This window comes from Pseudochaenichthys georgianus, chromosome 13 (genome assembly GCF_902827115.2).
Source record: "Pseudochaenichthys georgianus chromosome 13, fPseGeo1.2, whole genome shotgun sequence".
NCBI classification, from domain to species: Eukaryota; Metazoa; Chordata; class Actinopteri; order Perciformes; family Channichthyidae; genus Pseudochaenichthys; species Pseudochaenichthys georgianus.
In genome coordinates this window covers 8632484-8649687 of record NC_047515.1, presented here as the reverse complement: position 1 = coordinate 8649687, position 17204 = coordinate 8632484, and the positions used below count along the sequence as shown (strand labels likewise).

At 39.8% G+C, this 17204-nt stretch overlaps 1 protein-coding gene across 1 annotated transcript; it reads right to left on the bottom strand.

The window, feature by feature from the left end:
- Positions 1 to 338: 338 nt before the first annotated feature.
- On the bottom strand, positions 339 to 16469 carry tbx4 (T-box transcription factor 4). The gene is made up of 8 exons (XM_034098069.1): positions 16329 to 16469; positions 15785 to 15879; positions 7545 to 7664; positions 5035 to 5182; positions 1929 to 2081; positions 1543 to 1631; positions 1099 to 1334; positions 339 to 991 (listed from the first exon to the last, which is right to left on the bottom strand). The coding sequence occupies exons 1-8, from the start codon at positions 16467 to 16469 to the stop codon at positions 339 to 341; spliced, it is 1635 nt and encodes a 544-aa protein (XP_033953960.1).
- Positions 16470 to 17204: the final 735 nt, after the last annotated feature.

The following is a 17204-nucleotide window of genomic DNA, read 5'->3' as shown; positions in this document are numbered from 1 at the left end:
AGGCTAGGTAGAAAACACTTTTTGGATGTTGTCAGACTCTGCGATCGCATCAACACGTCTTGTTCCCTTGAGCTTACTTTTGCCTCTGATTGACTTTGTGATGTTCATATGCTAGACATCTGCATAAGTAACAGGGTCAGCCAGTGTTCACCACACCACATACAATGTTGTATGTCAATTTGCTTCAGTGAGAACAAATGGATGTGAATGGTTTTGGAGTGCAATGATTATGGCTGTAGTTCATTATTGTTGATTGGCATCAGCAGCCCAAAGTGGGATTTTGAACCTAGATTATTTCAGATGTTGATGTATAAAAAATGGTTCTACAGTTGTCCATGTTAGCTGTCAGTCCAGTGAGTTCCTGCGCTACTTAGCCCCACTTGGTACTGATAGGATGGATCCCGGATTGATCTTGTACCCTGTGTGGGATAGGCTGAGAAATCTCTGTGAGGCCGGAGCGGTGACCCTGGCTTCTTGTGGTACAAAGGTGGATGCCCTGACCTATCTCTGGATCCCAGAACAGCTGGAGAGCAGGATGAAGAGGAGGATGAAGGAGGTATAACGGGTCCTCGCTGGACCGTAGCCGAGTTGTAGACCCCCAAGTCAGAAGGTGGTCGAGATGCCATTGATGATGTTGGTTGTGGTACAATCTGCGTGACTGTGGCAGTATTGGTGAAGTGAGCTGTGAAGGGTTGGTATGGCACACCCTCCACACCATAGCGAGGGTAGGGCTGCATTGTCGCCCACATGTTGCAATTTATTGAAGAGGGGTTAGTCAGGTCATCTGTATCCCCTGCCCCAGATCCAGACTCTGTTTCCATACTGCCGTACATACAAGCTTCTCTAGAGGTTATTGCCTCCGTGCAGTAAGGATGGGACAGTAACGGCGACTCATAAGAGGTTGCTGAACGAAAGTAATGCTCCTCTGAAACTGCAGATGATGTCTCCAGATATGGCCGCTTACATCCAAGCTCTAGGTGTCGGGCGTTATCTGCAAAGGGATATGATTAATGGCATAGTTTCTTTTAAAACAGGAAGTACTTCATATGCACATCTGATTCAGTTCAATGGCTGAAAGCAAAGGGGCTAAGAACTTACCTCTGTGTTTGAAGCAGTGATACAGAAGGCTGGGATCTCTACTCTGAGGAAAGTGGTTCGAGGTAGGATCTTGGGGGTCTGAGTTAGACAAAGGAACCCCAGTCTCATACTGATAAGTAGACAGTACTTGGGGGTGCCCTGTGAGAACTCCTGCTCCAAGCTTTCCTGCTAGGTGACTATGCGAGGAGATGAGCCTCTGTCGGACTATGTTCTTTGAAATCACTGGATGTTCTTTCCTATACATAGCAGCAACAGAGGAGAAAAGTAATCAATCTACCATGCTTGCATTACCACTCAACACAGTCTTTCAAGGAGGCGAGCTTTGTTTTTTATATCCATACACAAAGGCTTCTGAACAGCTGATGTTTACGAGAGACTTTCAGTGTGCTAAATGGTCCTACAGGATCAGTTTTACTTTACTGGTTCCTTTTTGTGTAAACATACCCTTGTAGTCTTGAGACACGCAGATCTCCTTCTTCACAACCCCGGAATCCTTTGGCAAACGGATTGTTTTCTATCTTAAGCTGAGTGATCTAGAAAAAAATGATTTTATTCAATTTTTTATATTAATAGTTAAAGTAATGCACCTCTATACAAACTGTTATCATTAAATGTGATCAATCTACACCTAAAAACATTCACTATACTTTCAAATCTCCATTTTAGTTAAACATGATATAGCTTCAGATAGAAAAAGGTTTTGAGTGTAACCCCTGTTAATCTGTATAAAAACAGGTACCACAAACTACTTTTACTTTTAAGTGTGTAAAACTAGGAATAATGCATAATTTTATATTTATCTTTTTTATGAAGTGTTTTAGTTGCTGTACCTTATGGTTTTGATAAGAGGTTACAGAGATGAAGGCTGTCTCATGAAAGACATGAGTACAGTAGGCAGTGTTCTTGGATCCAAAGGCGTTGTTTTCATCGGCTTTAACTATATGTAGTCTGGGCTGATACTTGTGCATAGAGTTCAGGATGATCTAGGAAGAGGAAGAGAATATAAGACATTTCATTTTTAACTTCTGAAAGCAGCGGTCTATGAACAGCCACTATTATGCGGTACACTTTATTTTTAACACTCTTAACAAATTACCCATGTTTACCCCCCATTTGACATTCCTAATATCATGCCGAAGGTTCAAAATATTTGTAATTATTGTGTTTACGCCTTTATTTGATATTATTCTGAGGCAAGAGGTTAGCTTGATAGATAAATTGTCTTTTAACTGTTAGCTTACGTGCATGTTAAACCATGTATTTTACGACCCATTCCCTGTTTAGTTCCTCATTGGAATTGAGCCTTTCAAGTGCAGCATTGTTGGATTAGATAACATGCCTTTTCTGATCACAGTCAGACTTGATCTGGAACCTAAATATTGTGAATTATTAGAGCAGGTAACATTCGATGAGCGTGCTTCGTTGGGTTGTTTGGGTTGCTGCAGGTCAGCTCACGAGTACCAGCCTGTTCACTGCAGCCGAGTGCTGAGCCAAGCGAAGCCTTAGCAACAGTAGGGCAGGGTCATCACTAGTCCAGCTCTGTCAGTGGTGATGAGCATCAAGCTCTGCACTTCGGTTCCCCTCCTCATTTGCCAGACATTCTCCTAAGGAGACTTAGACTCTAGGGGGCTCTCAAAGAGACACAAAGGCATGGAGGGTCTAGGTTCAGGTTGAAATAAGAAAAGACCCTTGCTCACATGCTTCCTGTTGAAGAAGATTGAGGAAGATTCAACTTATTGTCATTACGTAGTACAGGCACTATGTAACCAAATGGTTTCTCTGCATTTGACCCATCCTAGTGTTAGGAGCAGTGTGCTGCCATTATGTACGGCGCCCGGGGAGCAGTGTAGGGAACAGTGCCTTGCTCAGGGACACCTCGGTAGCACTTGGTCTTTCCGGGACTTGAACTGGTGACCTTCCAGTTGCCAAGCCAAGTCCCTATCGACTTCACCACCACCGCCTGCTGAGGCAGGCTAGAGACACACAGATAAGCTATTGGCTCATTCACCGGAGGCTCTCTGTTGACCTTTGTCTGCTCTGCTGTCTGGCTGCTGTTTGAGGGTGATACTGGAGACTCTTGGGTGACTGTCAGAATGTACAGGGACGATCAGGGTAGCCTTCCTCAGAACCGTGAAGGGCTAAGGAAGGTATTTGCTTTCATCTACCCCTTATAAAAACATTCAGGCATAATTATTTGCTTTAACTGATATGTGCCTGCAATTAGTTGTTGAGGGACTGTGATAAGAATTAATTTACCATAGAATGTAATGACCCAACCATATAACGTCAATATTGGATGATTCGGCAACACCTTGGTTAAGTTTTTGTTAATAAATAGTAAAGGTAAGTCTAGGGTTATGCAACTAAAACTGGGGGTTTAAATGTGATAAGTGGCCCTTTGCAGCATGTATCTCCCCCTTCCTATCTCAATAATAAACACAAATATCTATTTATGTATATAAAAATAATCAAAGTATATAACGGCCAAGAAAATATTTTATTATTAAAAAAGTGACTGTCTTTGATGGGAACCACCACCCCAACTTTAACAGGGTGCATTGGTACTAGATTGTCAGCAATTAACATAATTTGCTGTATTTTATAATATATTCTTTTGATAACAGTCTGAATAAATCAAGGCACTTGATTATTCTGCATTTGGACAGGTTTAATGGTCGACATACAAGACTCTTTTCTGTTCTTTTTTCTTGTACGACCCAGTCACCAGTGTCTGAAACGAGTTGCATTCCTCTTGACATCTTCAGGCTAACTAGTACATCAATATTCTAAATCACAGAAAACAAAAGATCATTTGTATTGCTGATGCTGGGCAGGTCCATTGTCAAGACAGGAAAATAATGGGTGAGGAGTTTGATGCAAGAATGAAGGAACTTGGTAATAGTCTCTAGTCCTGTATTATAGACCATAAAAGACGATTTCTATAACATCAGATCCTAGTGTTCTACTCAAGGACTAGATTGTGCGGATCAGAGATTTTCAATTATGTATATGGCATTGACCCCAAAATAGACTCGACAGGGCACAGAAGTGCGTTTTAAAAATATTTATGTAAGAAATTACCAATATGGTACATTTTTTATTTGCACTGAACTCTACAATTGTGATTGTCTAACTCAAATGGCAGTCCTAGAGAAGGAGATGAGTGAGTAGCACCATTGAATTATAAATGTGTACACATTGTGCAAATTGCATAATTAGTACTGAATGAGAGTTCCTTCACTCCACTGTGAGAAGCCCTGCCCTACTACACACCTCCAAGTCTGGGCGTCATCGGGGCTCTGCCTGGCCTCAAACTGGCTTTGTCCTCATTACTCACACTGGCCAGGCACTGAACTCAATCTGACAGCAGGCCCCACCACTGATCTGAGAGGTTATGAACCTAATGAGCCCGCCCATTGATGAGATGGCTTTAGACAAGCTAACCCCGAGTCCCACTGGGGAGCGCTGCCACAGTCACACTCTTCACCTCCCTCTGCAGCCTCTGCCTCCTCAGTTTCTTTTATGCTCTCTTAAAAAATCTTCCTGTGAAAGATACCTTCACCTTTTGCTGTTTTCTACATATCAACAACATTTTTCACATTGGCTGTTGGTTTCTACTCACTGCAATATTTCCTAAATGTGGTCTGACAGTTCCCACTAGTCATGACATTTCCACACATTGTGTTCAGGATGCATGTGTTAGACGGTTTAAGTCTGCAATATAACCAAATGATGTACCACTAATAGTGACGACACCATTCTAAAGCTATGTTAGCAAATGTTTCCATTTTCTCATACTGTATCTTAGCAATCAAATTGTTGAGTACAATGTAATCATTCGCTGTTAGAATAATATCAAGATCAATAATCTAATACATTTTCTAATAACATTAACCATTGTGTTGAGTTATGAAAAGTATCTCCGCATGTACTCACATGCCCAAAAGGATCGAGGTGATTATTGGTTAACTTGAGCTTCTGAAACGACACCAATTGCCTCATCCAGTGAGCTCCTGTGGCGGGGGAATCAGGGTGCACATACAGTCTGCCTGGCATTGCTGGTTCGGCCTTTCCAGCCACCATCCTGAAAAACAGATTGAGAGACGTGCAGAAGCAAAGTTTGATAAGTAAAAGACAAACTAATGTAATGTATTCTATAGCCATTGTCAAGAGGTTAACATGAACCAAATCTTATTTACAATAATGGAGCAATATATAGGCGTATATTACCATTGATCTTAGCCCTCACAGTATTAAATCCCTTAGACTGGTGGGGGAGGGGGGGGGCTCTGTTAAGTCATCATTACTTATTATGCTTCTCCAAGGTGTCGCTGAGAAACACCAGAACCCACCATGGCCAGGCCGTGCCAAAAGATCAGAAGCAAATGGCTGTTAAATTATTTATTTTGTGTTCTTTTCAGCTTTTCTTGGTAAAACGTTGTTGTTTTTTTCCACCCATGGACAAACGGCACTGCTAGTTCTGATGTCAAACTGGTGGATTAAGAACAGCAATTCCAATGCCTCCATATACAAGTGCAACTGCAAAATGACTGAGTTCAGTCTTCTTTTTCTTTGTCAATGTCTTATCTCTGCCCTGAATGCAATGAGGAACTCTAGCCCCAACCAAGGCTTAGTTTCTTGTTTGTAAACCACAATTGAAATAATTAACTGCATTTAAGAATTACATTGGAAGGCTAGGTTCACTATGCCTTTTTGTCCTTTCCAGACGAGTTGATTTTGTTTACTTTTGTGATTATGTGTGGTTTTCAAGAGATTCTAGTAAATGTTGTGCATCTTTGTTGAATAAAGGGAATCAGTGTTTCCCCTAGGTTTACTGCTTTGGGGGGTGCTGCAGAGAGAGGGGCTGTGGACTATTGTTATTGATTAATGCATCCGTGTTCCTTAGGGTCAAAAACACTAAACTCACAACTTCAAATTAAAGCGTTTAGTTTATTTAATAAAAGAGCACATGTTCAATGTGAAAAGTGACAGTAGATTAGTTGCAATTTTTATTATCTCTTTTTTTAACACCTTGAATTTCAGGGGGCGCGCGGGGCGCCTCCAAGACAATGGTAGGGGAAACACTGGGAATGATGGTTATCTGAGGAGCCAAGTTCTTCTTTAATAAAAGGATATCATTCACCTAATATAGGCATGATTAAAGCAGCAAGTAAACATAATGTATCTTCTTTTCATGGAGATAGGGAGGGAGAAGAATGTCAGTGTCATGGTTTGACACTGCAATCCATTTCTGTGAGACTGTTTTTCAAACAATACATGTAAAGTTGTTTTTGTATTTATCATACTGATGCACAATGCCTTGTCAAAAAATGCCTTGAGCATTGTTACTAACCATCAGCACAACCTATTACTAATGTTAATCATAAAGTTGTTCCCATACGAACGGGTGTTTTTATTGTATTTGTATTCTTGCATTACATGTTACTTGTTACACACAAAAATATATACTTTTTTATTAATTCTGTGGTTTGAAGAATATTCATAATTTGCATATGATGTTCTTGCCTGGCAATAAGGACTTGGGAAGCAACATGGGACTGGTATTACTCGAGCCCAGGGGTGTCCAAACTACGGCCCAGGGGCCAAATGCGGCCCACGGGACATTTTGAATCGGCCCTCAGCAAATAAAAAAAGTATAATAGAATACGGCCCACAAATGAAACTTGAGCTTTTCTTGTATTGTACTTATTAACTATATCTGTAAACATATATTACACAGTAGTGTTCATGTGTTACTAAGACCAATTTACAATAAATTCAGTCAATTACATTTGAAATTATGTTCTAACAAATCTAAGTCGATAAGAAAAAAGCCCAATAACTTATATACATAGCAAACTTGAAATATACCCTTCCTATTTCCTCTCATGATAATCAATCTGGGGCTCCTGTTGTAAGGGATGAGCTGCTAACCAATTCAATGAAACTCTCTAGAGCTGTTTATTTTTCTTAAAGCAGATTCAAGTATCAAGCATAATTTACCTACTTTTGATTGATTTAGCTGACTTATAACTTAACTTATTATGAGGCAGTACCTCATCTCTAGTGAGCGGCCCAGCTCTTCGATTATTTTTCTGTATGTGGCCCTCTGTGAAAAAAACAACTTTGTTTCCCCTGCTCTAGCTCTCAGTCCTCCATTGCTAAAGCATAATGATTCAACCCTAACAGGACAAAAGCCCATTTTAAATGTCTAGTGTCAGTTGCTTAAAAGACATAAATCAATTAAATAAACCCAATGAAATGTTAAATTGGACATGCTGAAACATGGTCTAGAGAAGTAAAGTCAGCACACTTCTTAATGCCAGATACACAGCGATGTCTAACATAACTAATCTACTCGTTTGCAGGACAACTAAGGCTTTAAAAGAAGGCCATGAGGCAACCTTCAACAAAGGTCATGTATGGCTTAGCAATTGCAAACTTACCACTTGTTATCACAGAACTTGTAGCGATGGTCATCAGCTGGAACAATGTCAATAAGTAGGATGTATTTCGTTTTGGGGTTCATCCCAGACACTTTAACCTTGTAGCTGGGAAACATCCTCCTGTTGACAAATGTGAAGGAAATGTGTTAATGTATGGCTTCTACGTAAAAGCGAGGCAGTAATTGATTTAACAATTGAGTAACAAATAGGATCGGATTCAAAAATGTTTAGCACCACACACATTTCTTAATAGCTATTATTGTGGTTGGAACCTTTCAGAAAGATTTAGAAAAAAAACTGCATTTGCGCAGGCAACCAACTTCAGGGACTTTGAAGTTTTTAACATACTGCATTCATCGTTTTTTAAAGGGAGGATCCAATGTGTCCATAAACACAATTATGCATGAAGGATAAGTGTAGTTTTGTCACTGACAGTGCAGGTGAAGATCCCATCAGCTCACTGTAGCTCAGTGATGTTACTAAGGGATTGGGACCAGGAAAGAATCATAGATATTGTGTCAGTGTGACAGTGAGGCACTGCTTTCTCTTTAGCCTGAACTCATCTTGACCTTAACAGTGGACGAAACCTACTTGTATACAAATAACCCTTCATAAGCACATTATAGAATTAACCCAACTTGCTAACAATTCCATCATCATGTTTCTTGATGTTGTCCTTGGTGTCAACATATCTGGCCTTGTAGTGATTTATCTCCTTGCAGGCATTTATATACGAGGAGATTGAAATCCTCTCATACTTGTGATACTGAGAGGCCATACAAAGTATGGGAACACGCTGTATCTTTCATCTTTTAAATGCCTCCAGACTAAAATAAAGAATATGTTAATATAGCACTCAAAGCCATAAAACACATGAAGGGAGCTACCTTTCCTGACCTCTTCTGGGAAACCAAAAACGTTTTCATCCCATCTGCCCTAAAGGATATTTCGCAAAGGGCTCTGCACCCCTTATAAAGCCCTAAGTGGTTTTTAATGGCACCCGAGATCGGACAACAGTTTAGATAGCCGACTCCTCATTGCTTAAGAGGGTACGGTTCAAAAAGGCCTGCAGTTTATCTGAGAATGCTACCCATGGCAACGTGTTCAAACATTGGAGGACACTCTAGAAAGCCTTGCATGCTTTCTTGGAAAATGGCATGGCATCAAAACCCCAGTCTACATATTAACTGTTCCGATTGGTGCAAATGCCCTTCTTTGAAGGCTCATAGTGCCTAACACCATCTGATCATGTTACTGTAAATACTCCGTAGAGAGAGAGAGAGAGAGAGAGAGAGAGAGAGAGAGAGAGAGAGAGAGAGAGAGAGAGAGAGAGAGAGAGAGAGAGAGAGAGAGAGAGAGAGAGAGAGAGAGAGAGAGAGAGAGAGAAGGGGGGATTGAGGCAAGGTAATTTAAATCTATCTCCCTGGCCTCAAATCCAATCAGTAAGAGAGATCAGTCCCGGTATCATCCTCACTGAAAGACGGGTTTATCTTAGAGGAACATTCAAAACACACCTCTTCTCATCTCTGGCTCCGCATACACCCTACAGACAGAGCAGATGAAGGCCTGCGTCAACACATGTGGCCATTGGCTTTGTGTAATATGGCCATGACTAGGGCTTTGCCGCTCACTCGACTGGCTGTTGAGCCAGACAGAGGAACTGAATGCAACACAATCTTAAACACAAATAAACGTTGAATAAAAAGGTTTCTTTGTTCTTTGGGCTAGAAACAAACTAGGTCGTACTACGTCTTCGGCCAAAGTGATTTTACCTTTTCAGAAAAGCAACACTTGAACTCATAGTTAGCGGGAGAGGCAATAAATTATTACATGCTTACTTTTACAGCTCTGCACACCAGGCTATTTGCAGAGTACAGGGGGAGGGTTTTGGGATTATGATTCAGGAAGTTACAAAAAAGGTGGGTCAGAGAGAGGGGTTGCAGACACAGTTAAGTGATCCAACACGCTCTTAGTTACTTAGGCTTACTTAACCAAGTGTATGACGAGTTTAAATAACCCAGTTGAACTTTGATTTGTATTGGAACCAATACATCTCAACCATTTATTGTTAAAAGCTTTGATTAAATAATAGTACTGTCACTTTAAAAAGAATAATCCATAACATGAATCTAATTTTCATTGATTGGAATACCATATTGTAAAATTATGTTTTCTTTAAAAAAAAAATTATGAACACTGTTGATGATAGTCAAACATGTTGCATATTTGCTATAACATTTACAATACGGGAGCTATGTCTTTAACATCTCTGGTCAAATTAGGCCAATGTTGCAATTTGAATTAACCAGATGAAACATTTATTTTTGAATTCTACAATATATTAGAATACATCATACATACTTTATTCTGGAATTGCATATCTGCTACATCAACAAAAAATCTTAGGTATTGGGAATCTAGACAACTGATTTCCAAAGGCAGACATCATGAAGGCATACATATACATACGGTGGTGTGACTAAGTGAGTGCGTTTAAGAGGAGCATGAGAAATGGAAGTTGGAGAGTGTGTGTATGATATCAGTGTCAGGGTGTGTGTGTGTGTTCCTGTGCCCGGCCAGCTGTTTCTCTTAACAATCCCACATGTTTAGGCCCTCCAGTGATCCATTCCCTCTCTGGGAATCTCCAGTACCACGGCAAGATCAAAAGGAGTGTTGGGGGGGATGATGAAGCGCTACAACCTAGTAGACTCGGCCTATTGTGGGCGCCGGATTCCTCTTATCAACCAGCCGCTGCTTTCTTGACGGGCTGTGTACAAAAAGGGAGAGTGAGGGAAGAGCTGCACTGGGTGCTTTGAAGAGGGAGGATTACGCCTGCACAATGACACTCACAATAACAAGTCTACTGGTCTCTGTAGGTGCTGCATGGAAGACGACGGGGCAAATTTCATCCCAGAGTGTTGGGGAAATGTAGCTAGCTGCTCTGCATCTGTAACTCCTCCTCTGCACTGACCCTTACACGTTACAACTATGGGTCTCAAACCCTTTTTCAAACCAGCACACCCCATTACTAAGATTCACTTTTCCCCGTTTCCCAAATATTTTGATAAAGCAGATTGAGTATTTTACATTTTGATTCATTTTTGTACATACAGTGCCCAGTGTTTTACATTGTTTCATAATATTGATCACATATATACTTTTACATTTGTGGATGATTTTTTATGCAAATATTTCCATTTCTTGTTCTCAAGCCTGCTTCTGGCAACTCTGCTCGTGGGAAACTCACGAGCATGAAAAGGTGTAACTATAACAACAGGCAAGCGTGGATAATATTTCAAGAATTATATCTTTCTCATAAACACATATTTAACATGGTTTTAATATGGTGATTTAGATTAGGTTTATGATAAGGTCGAATCCTCTTTAATTGATGAGTTATTAGCTTCATCCATTTTGACTTCATCCATATTAGAAGCTGTTTTCAGACATGGCTAAAAAATGTGATGAAAACAAAGGAATCATGACTCTTAGCAGTTGAATCTGACAGTCAATTTATCATATAGTGTTTGGAATGATACCCCTAACACTTAAAGGTGGGGTAGGTCATTTTGGAGAAACCAGCTCGAGTGCGCTAGAATTTGAAAATACACAACCGAAAAAAATCTGCCACTTCCTCATAGAGCCCCTCCTCCAACACACACGAACGCGCACATGACCAATGAGGGCACGAGATAAGTGTGTGCACAGATGGAAGGCTGACAGGCAGGTAGGCCATCCAGTTACTTTAGCTGTGCCGGCTCAGATGATTGGTCATGCTTTTTACAGTACTACGGCTTCCACTGATTTTTGTCAAAGCACTTCAGATATTCATTGCTATCGGGATGTTAAGAGCATTCCATGGAATATAACAAAAAGTGTATCTCGAGCCGGTTTCTCAAATACCCCACCTTTAACATTTTGACTTAACTTTGAAAAGTGCATTTCAACCTTCACACAGACGTAAAGCTCAACACCCTTCAGATCCACATTGCATGGACCACACACTCAGTTGAACCTCCAGAAACGTTTATAGGTGTGGCTAGAGCGGGCAACTGAACATCTTGGGTGGGCACACCACAACCAAAAGCAAATTCAGGAATACTACTACTACTACAAAATCAAATACTATATAAATACGAGCGTTAAAGGTTTTCTTTACAGAATACTCGGCATTTCTATGATTGAGAGTCTCTGTTGTGCCCAACATTGTTAAGGTAGCTAGCAGCTAACAGTGCAAACAATGATAGCCGCAGTATGAATGCATTGCAGACAGCGGCCATTAGCTAGCCACACAGGGATTATCATGCACTAAATGCATGGGTCACCTATGTAACAAAGCACAGGGAAACTTGGTGTATAACACAGAGGGAGAGTGACTGTATTCTCTGCTCAGGTAGATATCATTTCAAAATAACTTGATTTATTTAAATGTTGTTTGCTTAATGCTCAGAATGTTGTTTAACCATTCAGGAATTGCATTTAAAAAACACGTATTGTTACTAATCATGTGATAGATAGACTAATACCGGTACAGCTAATATTTTGAGTTCCAAAGCATTCTTGTGTTAATGTGTTATGTATCTGTGTCCATAATTCTTCAAATAAGCTATTTTTTAGCATCATATGCTGAAGACTGACTCTTTAAAAAAGACTGACTCTTTAAAAAATATCCTGTATGAACTTCTCCCTTTCTTGGTTGTTTTTACAATCTGGGTCTCATTGTAATTTACTAAGAAAGTGAATGTAACACATAGTCATTGCTAGCCACAGGTGTACAGGGGAATCTACAAGACCAGTACCCCAGAGATTATAACAATTTAACACATGTGCTCTGTTTTACCCATACCTTTGGGCTGTTGCTTGTTGGCTCTGAGCTGCAATTTGTCATGGGCATTGTTTTCATTGAAGGCTGTTTTAAACTGACCGAGGCCATAACAAAATGTAGAATATTGTGGGATGTGATGTGAGACAATAGGACGTAAATCTAAGCAGTGGGATGCATGGTAACCCTGCAAAGAAATGAAAGATAAAGGCCCCTCACCTTGCTGACAAGTAATTTTAAATCGCCCAACCTATGAAAGTTGACGCCTGTGTCTTCAATTATGTAGCTTTATTTGGGACATGTTGAAAGATTTATATGTTCCAAGAAATGATTGCGCTGGTCAGAAAACGTTTTAACATCTGACTTACACTTGCTTGCTGATACATTACATTAAAGCTTAGTATGAAGTGTTTTAAATACTGTTGATAAAGGTGCAAGACTGTAGACTGCCCACATTTCTTGACACAGCTCCTTTATACCAATCATCCTTTCTGCCAGCACGCAGAAAAGTCCCACAATGGGGTGGCCAACCCGCGGTTCTCGAGCCACATGCGGCACTTTGCCTAGTTTCATGCGGCTCTTCAGTTAATATCGAATTGTATATGTGTGAGTTTGGGGGAGAGACACTGACTCCTACTCCTGACAGTTAAACCTGATATTTAGTAGGTCTGTTAAGTATTAACGTAATTTGTCTGGTCAAAGTAGTTTGGGCTCGGATAAAATAGCTCCGTTATTTTCGTCCCATGTAACTTTCGTCCCGGCTCCCGGTGTGTATGTGTGGTGTCAGGTGTCAGTATGAGAGGATGACATCGCGTCTAATTTTGATGTGGCCCAAGAGCCAATCACAATAATACCTGCGATGCAGTGAACCAATCACCTTTGAGGGGGGGAAAACCTATCGTTGATTAAACACTATCCAGTGTTTCCCCTACCATTGTCTTGGAGGGGCGCTGCGCCCCGCCAACGGAGCCCCGCGCCCCCCCCTGAAATTCAAGGTGTTTAAAAAATATATATAATTTTTCTTTTTTAATATATATATAGCACCAAATTGCAAATAATCTATAACTACTGTCACTTTTCACATTGAACATGTGCTCTTTTATTAAATAAACTAAACACTTTCATTTTAAGTTGTGAGTTTAGTGTTTTTGACCCTAAGAAACACTGATGCATTAATCAATAACAATAATCCACAGCTCCTCTCTCTGCTCCAGAGGATTTAAAAAATATATATCCCAATGCCACAAAAACGCATCAGTGACGTGGTTTCAAATCTTGTCTCCAGAAAACAAAAAACTGAAACAAGCGGTATCAGTGACGGTGTGTTTGATGTGGCTCTTTGCAGTAACAGAGAAAATGTGGCTCTTAACCTCTGACTGGTTGGCCACCCCTGGACTAGAGGCTGCTCTTAATGTGTTGGTGGAAAAAAGTCCCTCATAGGACATGACAATCTAACCTAAAGCCATATACAAATGGCAACAGTTGACCTCAATATTCCCTGACTTTTCAGTGATTTAATTCTCTGCACTTTTATCTAAAACCAGTATGTGTTTTGTTTTGTTATGTAAAATGACTTGGTCTGAAGAGTTCTCTTGTTTGTGTGGCGTTCCCCAGGGCTGATTTCTTGGGTAAATACAATTTCCTTGAAATCAACATGGGGCTGGAATAGATTGTTGTTGTTTTATAGATTTGATTTGGCTTATAACTATTATTGATTAGATGTCAAAAATAGTTATAAAGACACCCCCTTAAATTGCCTAGCTGACTCTTATTTTCCTACATATTTACCTCCATTGTTAAGCGGTTCATAACTTTATATTGTTCCTAGTCATGTATTGCCATTGTTACTTTAATCAGCCAGTCTGTCGGGACTTGGCTTGGGAACCGAATAGTTGCCAGTTCAAGTGCCGATCGGACCAAGTATGGAGTGTGCACTGGTACTTTTACTCCTAATACTAGGATCGGTTAAAGAGAACTAATCAAATATTTTTATTCCAAATGTGGCTTCTGCTTCATGATTCAACTTCTGACTCTGATAGACACTGAGAGACATTGTCACTTGTTGATGCCATATTTGACAGATTTTAACAATCCAGTGCAGATGAGACTCTCAGAAGCAATTGACGATTACTTCACTACAACTGAAAACAATTAAGGATAATCTTGACATGGTTTCTGTTAGTAATGTGTCATCATTTATTGTCTCCATAATTAGAATAGTCGTTCGAGAAGCACTGGAAATGACTCTCACATTACTGAAAATGTACACAATGCTGTGATTGACCTTATGTTCTTCCCACATGTCAGTATTTTACTTTTGTACAACATCCAGATTCAAACATGACCATAAAGGTTCTCGGTGCACAATGGAAAACTTGCTTTTATATTTCAGTCTGGTGTGGGTTCATTATCCAAGAAGTTGCTTTAGGAGGTTGAAGCCATGTCAGTGTGACCTTCAGCATGTCTCCAGCAGACTGACAGTAGGTAAACCCAGATAGGTTTTCCCAGAGCAGCTGCACAGCTAAACTAGCGCACCGCCCTTCAAAGGGCTTTAAGGATTCAGAGCCCACTTTATCAGCTGGACAAGGGAAAGCCCATCTCTTACAGTTATGCAGCATTAAGGAAAAAATGTGGCGACCTTTTACATTTTGTACTAGAAAAAAAAACATCCCATGAGGAATGATAGGTGGAGGTCGCTCTGAGTGAGTGTACTCATTCTCTGGTAAATGTCCAAAGGCCTCACTATCTAATCCTCGGGTCGCATTAAATCCAACAAGTCGAGCAGTCATTTGTGTTTTCAATTATGTAGCTGCAGGAACTTTCTGTCTCTTCCTGAAAGACAAACGTATAACTGCTATATGTTACTATTAGCTCTTTAAAACAGATGCTCACAGAAAGGCATGGTACTCATTTGAGGTACTAAATCCATCCCTTGAATATCTCCGTATTTTTCCACAAATGTAAAAGAAACAGGAGCATCATTTCATCTGCAATTTGAATAATAACATATGCAACTTTTTACAGGTTTCTATAGATGTCTTAGTTCAAATTCAGAGATATTTGTTTTGGCAATGGCTTGTTTAAAATAATCAGAACTATTTATGATGACTGAACTCTAGTGTTAATGGTGGAATGCTACTTGTAAACAATGGTATGGTGTGTAAAATACCTAATGATGTACTAACCATAATGTTGAAGGAATTAAACATTCCTCATACTTCTGCAGTTTTATTTAAAATTCAGGACTTTTACTCCTAACAAGCTTTTAACTAAGGTAAAATATCTGAATACTTGTTCCAGAAATGATTTACTAAGCTTACTTCTAATAATAAAATATATAAATGAGCTATGCTTACATGGAAGTAAGCATACACATACTGTAAGTCCACACATGCAAAACATGGTTTGCATTACTAACCTGCCTGCTTTAGTAATGATCATTTCCGTGCCGGCCTCGTGGAACTTCTTCCACAGCTCCCTCTCGTGCAGAACAACCTTAATGTTCTCAATGTTCTGAAAGAAGACACAAATCACTGTTAAACACACACACACACACAGACTGACACACACCATCCCATGTCTATTAGAAATATGGCATCTAGAAAAACACAATTTCATTAAGAAGTTCTGCATACAAACAAACAAACATATCAAATAAAATATATATACTATCTTTTTAATACACTTTATTGATTCACACTTAATGAACATCTGGCTGTATGTACTGTTGATATTATAAAACATTTTAGTGTAAACAAATGTTTCCGCTGTTTATTTCTCATCTGCATCTCGCTTCGGAAAATATTTAGATTTTTTTTTCAAGTCAATCAAAAATCGACATGTCATTCCATTTGAATTAAATATAGATAATTATTCATCTTTATTTCAATAAGTGTACAAACTGCAGCCATTAGATGCATCAGTTTGTTTTGCCGTGTGGACTTGAGGGTCTGCTTGCGTACCTGGTCAGGCTCACTGGAGCTGGGAATGCTGGGAGCTGTGGACAGGGCCAGTCGGGACTGGTCTGTAAGGGGGTCCCTGTCCCCACCGGTCTGCACCCTCATACATTCATCCGTCACAGCAGAAAGCTTTTCCTGCAGCATCTCTGCAGGATTTAAAACATATTTTAATTACTATCATAGTACATACAGCTCAAACAAAAAATGTATGTGTTATATACTCTGTGTCTTTACACTGGCCTTCTCAAAGAATTTGACGTTGCTGTTAGCCGTGTATCGAGACCTTAAATATAAACCTGCAGGCTGCCAAGTTTTACATTCATCTGTTAGCTGTCAATACAATGCTGAATATAACATAATACCTTAGTCAAACAAATATTCTATCAACCTCGTGTGATGTAGACTTGCTTGTGTGACAACATTTATTTGGGGCGGTGGTGGTGAAGTCGATAGGGACTTGGCTTGGCAACTGGAAGGTCACCAGTTCAAGTGCTACCGAGGTGTCCCTGAGCAAGGCACCGTTCCCCACACTGCTCCCCGGACACTGTTCAAAATGGCAGCACACTGCTCTCGGATGGGCCAAATGCAGAGAAACAATTTCCCCACGAGGGATTAATAAAAGTCTGTCTTATCTTTATTTGGAGGGTTTATTAAATGTATTTCTTTAGTTATTTAATATTCCATGTTTCATTTTACTCTCTGGATCTCAGCCTCAACCTCTTTTTAAATAATTTATAAACACTTACTAAGTCGTTTTTTGTAATATCATTATTATATTAATTGTAAAGATTACTCATATTGTAATTAGATCAATCATAGGAAATATTATTATTTTAATGATGATGAGAAATATTGTTCTTGTTGATGTGGTTGTTATTA

Coding starts and splice junctions, on each gene's coding strand:
- tbx4 (XM_034098069.1), bottom strand. CDS start 16,469: ATGCTGCAGGAAAAGCTTTCTGCTGTGACGGATGAATGTATGAGGGTG. Junction 7,665..15,784: donor ATCATTACTAAAGCAGGCAG/GTTAGTAATGCA, acceptor ATTTGTCAACAG/GAGGATGTTTCCCAGCTACA. Junction 2,082..5,034: donor ACCTCGATCCTTTTGGGCAT/GTGAGTACATGC, acceptor TCCTCTTCCTAG/ATCATCCTGAACTCTATGCA.